Source organism: Acipenser ruthenus, unplaced genomic scaffold, assembly GCF_902713425.1.
Source record: "Acipenser ruthenus unplaced genomic scaffold, fAciRut3.2 maternal haplotype, whole genome shotgun sequence".
Classification (NCBI taxonomy): domain Eukaryota; kingdom Metazoa; phylum Chordata; class Actinopteri; order Acipenseriformes; family Acipenseridae; genus Acipenser; species Acipenser ruthenus.
Window position 1 is genome coordinate 17,501 of NW_026708192.1, and position 3,675 is coordinate 21,175.

At 42.4% G+C, this 3,675-nt stretch overlaps 1 protein-coding gene across 4 annotated transcripts in view; it reads left to right on the forward strand.

Moving 5' to 3' along the window:
- LOC117432743 (nuclear body protein SP140-like protein) overlaps nt 1-3,218 on the forward strand; it is a 19,879-nt gene extending 16,661 nt beyond the window's left edge. For 3 of the 4 annotated variants that reach the window (XM_059020243.1, XM_059020244.1, XM_059020245.1), the window contains 2 exons: nt 198-341; nt 919-3,218. In XM_059020243.1, coding sequence (XP_058876226.1) covers nt 198-341; nt 919-1,002 — 228 coding nt within the window. In that variant the 3' untranslated portion in view covers nt 1,003-3,218. The remainder of the gene's footprint in view (nt 1-197; nt 342-918) is intronic. The other variant, XM_059020246.1, reaches the window with a different exon arrangement.
- Nucleotides 3,219-3,675: the final 457 nt, after the last annotated feature.

A 3,675-nucleotide genomic window follows, 5' to 3' on the forward strand; every position in this document is an offset into this window, starting at 1 on the left:
ATGCTTTACCAGACCTCTCTGTGCTTTACAATGCTTCCCTATGCTTTACCAGACCTCTCTGTGCTTTACAATGCTTCCCTATGCTTTACCAGACCTCTCTGTGCTTTACAATGCTTCCCTATGCTTTACCAGACCTCTCTGTGCTTTACAATGCTTCCCTTTCCCATTGCCCCCTCTGCTCTCTCCTCTTTCCCCAGGTGGAGGGCTACACTGACTTCATTGACATGCCCATGTGGCTGGACAAGGTCAAGGAGAAGCTGGCCAGCGATCGCTACTCCACGGTGGGGGAGTTCGTGAGAGATGTTAACCTGATCTTCCAAAACTGTGCCCAGCTGCACAAGGTGGAGCCTCCAGCCCTTTCGAATCACATTTCTCAAGATATCACCCGCACCCCCTTCCAGTGTGGGGAGCAATGCATTACTGTAATCCGATTAACATTTTAAAGTAACTTCTAACTGTAATCTGATTACATTTTAAAGTAACTTGCTAGAAAAATGCCGTTGTAGTAAAACCTGGAATGGATCACGCTGCTGTGCAATAGGAGTCTGATTCCCCTCCCTGATCTCTCTGTCTAAATATCCCACAGTTCCCAGCAATATCCTGTAGCTCTCTTCACTATAAAATCAGCTACAAACCTCCTTCAACCAAAGTCTATCTACAGGGCTGGGAATGAGACTCCCGCTGCACAGCAGTGTGATCCAGTCCTGCTTTCACTAGGAGTTTAATAATCAGACACCCCTGAGCTTGTTAGCTAGACACACTGGGGGCTGATCAAGCTGGTAGCAGTAAAACCTGGACTGGATCACACTGCTGTGCGATAGGAGTCTGATTCCCATCCCTGGACCTGGTTTGTTTAGCAAACAAGAAAATAAGCTAATAACAATTTTCTCTTTCTCCCCCTCTCCCCCCCCCCCCCAGGATAATCGGTATGGCAGAATGGGCCAGAAACTCCACTCTGTGTTCGAGGAAAACTTCAAAAATGTTTTTGGTATCGAGCAGTAAAAACTAATCCACTGTCTGCACTGAAATGAACAGCGCCCCCAACTGCCCTGGAGGTCTATTACCTCGTTTCCATGACCACAAGATTGACAGCCAATCATTGTCAAGCATTCCCCCTCAACGCCCATTTCTAGTCGAGTGAAGACTCGATCATTGTGAGTTTGACGGGATGTTGGCGGTTCTTTCCCAGCATGCCTTGGGGCTAGGGTCCCGTCCAAGCGTTGACGAAACCGAATCTCTCTTTGCTTCCGATAATCAATCATTTTTAAGCATTTTGTTACTGAAACAAAAAACTAGCTCAATATTAAAGCAGGGAGGTAACCCTCCCGCTGTGGATTCAATGCTCCCGCCTCCTCGTCGCTCGGATTGGTCAGAGGGCAGCTCGGACTGGCAGCGGATTGGCCAGCTAAATCACCATGGAGGCACAGTATCGGAGGACAGCAGGGTTTTGAACCCGCGTTGAGTGGGGCATGGAAGCGAGGTAGAAGGTTTGTTATGGAGCTCAATTATAGTTCCATATATTACATATTAATTTATTTTAATTCATGCATTTCCTTTATACACAGTCCATTACAGTATCCATAGGCAACACATTTTTAATACCTAACACACTGTAATAACTCAAATACTGCACAGTCACTTGCTTAAATGTAAATTCTATTTTAGCCTTTCTATAGAAGAAGAGACTCTGAGGTCTTGAGATCTTGTGCTGAATTCTTGTTTAGTTTGTCCCATACAAGGTATCTCCTCTCCTTCTCTCAGTGTAAATTCAATGGCAAACGTTTCCACTAGAAGTCTCTCTCAGCGTCTTCCGTGTAAATTCAATGGCAAACGTTTCCACTAGAAGTCTCTCTCAGCGTCTTCAGTGTAAATTCAATGGCAAACGTTTCCACTAGAAGTCTTTCTCAGCGTCTTCAGTGTAAATTCAATGGCAAACGTTTCCTCTAGAAGTCTCTCTCAGCGTCTTCAGTGTAAATTCAGTGGCAAACGTTTCCACTAGAAGTCTCTCTCAGCGTCTTCAGTGTAAATTCAATGGCAAACGTTTCCACTAGAAGTCTCTCTCAGCGTCTTCAGTGTAAATTCAATGGCAAACGTTTCCACTAGAAGTCTCTCTCAGCGTCTTCAGTGTAAATTCAATGGCAAACGTTTCCACTAGAAGTCTCTCTCAGCGTCTTCAGTGTAAATTCAATGGCAAACGTTTCCACTAGAAGTCTCTCTCAGCGTCTTCAGTGTAAATTCAATGGCAAACGTTTCCACTAGAAGTCTCTCAGTGTCTTCAGTGTAAATTCAATGGCAAACGTTTCCACTAGAAGTCTCTCAGTGTCTTCAGTGTAAATTCAATGGCAAACGTTTCCACTAGAAGTCTCTCTCAGCGTCTTCAGTGTAAATTCAACGGCAAACGTTTCCACTAGAAGTCTTTCTCAGCATTTTAAGCCATTGAATTTACACTGAAGACGCTGAGAAAGACTTCTAGTGGAAACGTTTGCCGTTGAATTTACACTGAAGACGCTGAGAGAGACTTCTAGTGGAAACGTTTGCCATTGAATTTACACTGAAGACGCTGAGAGAGACTTCTAGTGGAAACGTTTGCCGTTGAATTGACACTGATCTGTGATTTCTAATTGATTGTAAATACATTTTAACCTACTGATGAATGTAAACTAGATTGTACTAATTTTTAGCCTTCTGGTTGTTAAGATCACAATATTGAATAGGGAATATTGACTAGAAGTGAAGTCTGAAATATTTCCTTTGGAAGACACACCTGAGCTTGTTAGCTAGACACACTGGGGGCTGATCAAGCTGGTAGCAGTAAAACCTGGAATGGATCACGCTGCTGTGGGATAGGAGTCTGATTCCCAGCCCTGTCTGCATAGAATTCAATTACACATGGAAAAAAAATAAGACCACAGAGACGTTCTGCAAATTCAGATGCCATGGTAGTTTTGTTAAAGGGGAAGAAACTTCCAGAGGGAATAGTTCATTTTTGGCCGTCACTTCCAGGTAAAATTCCCTTTAAGAGAATTATATTTTGGAATGTTACTAATTTTTTTTTAAATTATATATTTTTTACTTTTGTATAATTATTTTTCAATGTATTTCTTAAAAAAAGATTTTTTATTGATTCAAATACAGTACACAATTCTGTTGATTTATCTATGTCTGTCAATACAGGTAAGCTAATAATATTTAAATAAAAAACAGCTGTATCGCATCAATATCAGGGTCTAGCGCTGTATATTATAAAGACATTTCAGAGGGCTGGATCGCATCAATATCAGGGTCTAGCGCTGTATATTATAAAGACATTTCAGAGGGCTGGATCGCATCAATATCAGGGTCTAGCGCTGTATATTATAAAGACATTTCAGAGGGCTGGATCGCATCAATATCAGGGTCTAGCGCTGTATATTATAAAGACATTTCAGAGGGCTGGATCGCATCGATATCAGGGTCTAGCGCTGTATATTATAAAGACATTTCAGAGGGCTGGATCGCATCGATATCAGGGTCTAGCGCTGTATATTATAAAGACATTTCAGAGGGCTGGATCGCATCGATATCAGGGTCTAGCGCTGTATATTATAAAGACATTTCAGAGGGCTGGATCGCATCGATATCAGGGTCTAGCGCTGTATATTATAAAGACATTTCAGAGGGCTGGATCGCATCAAT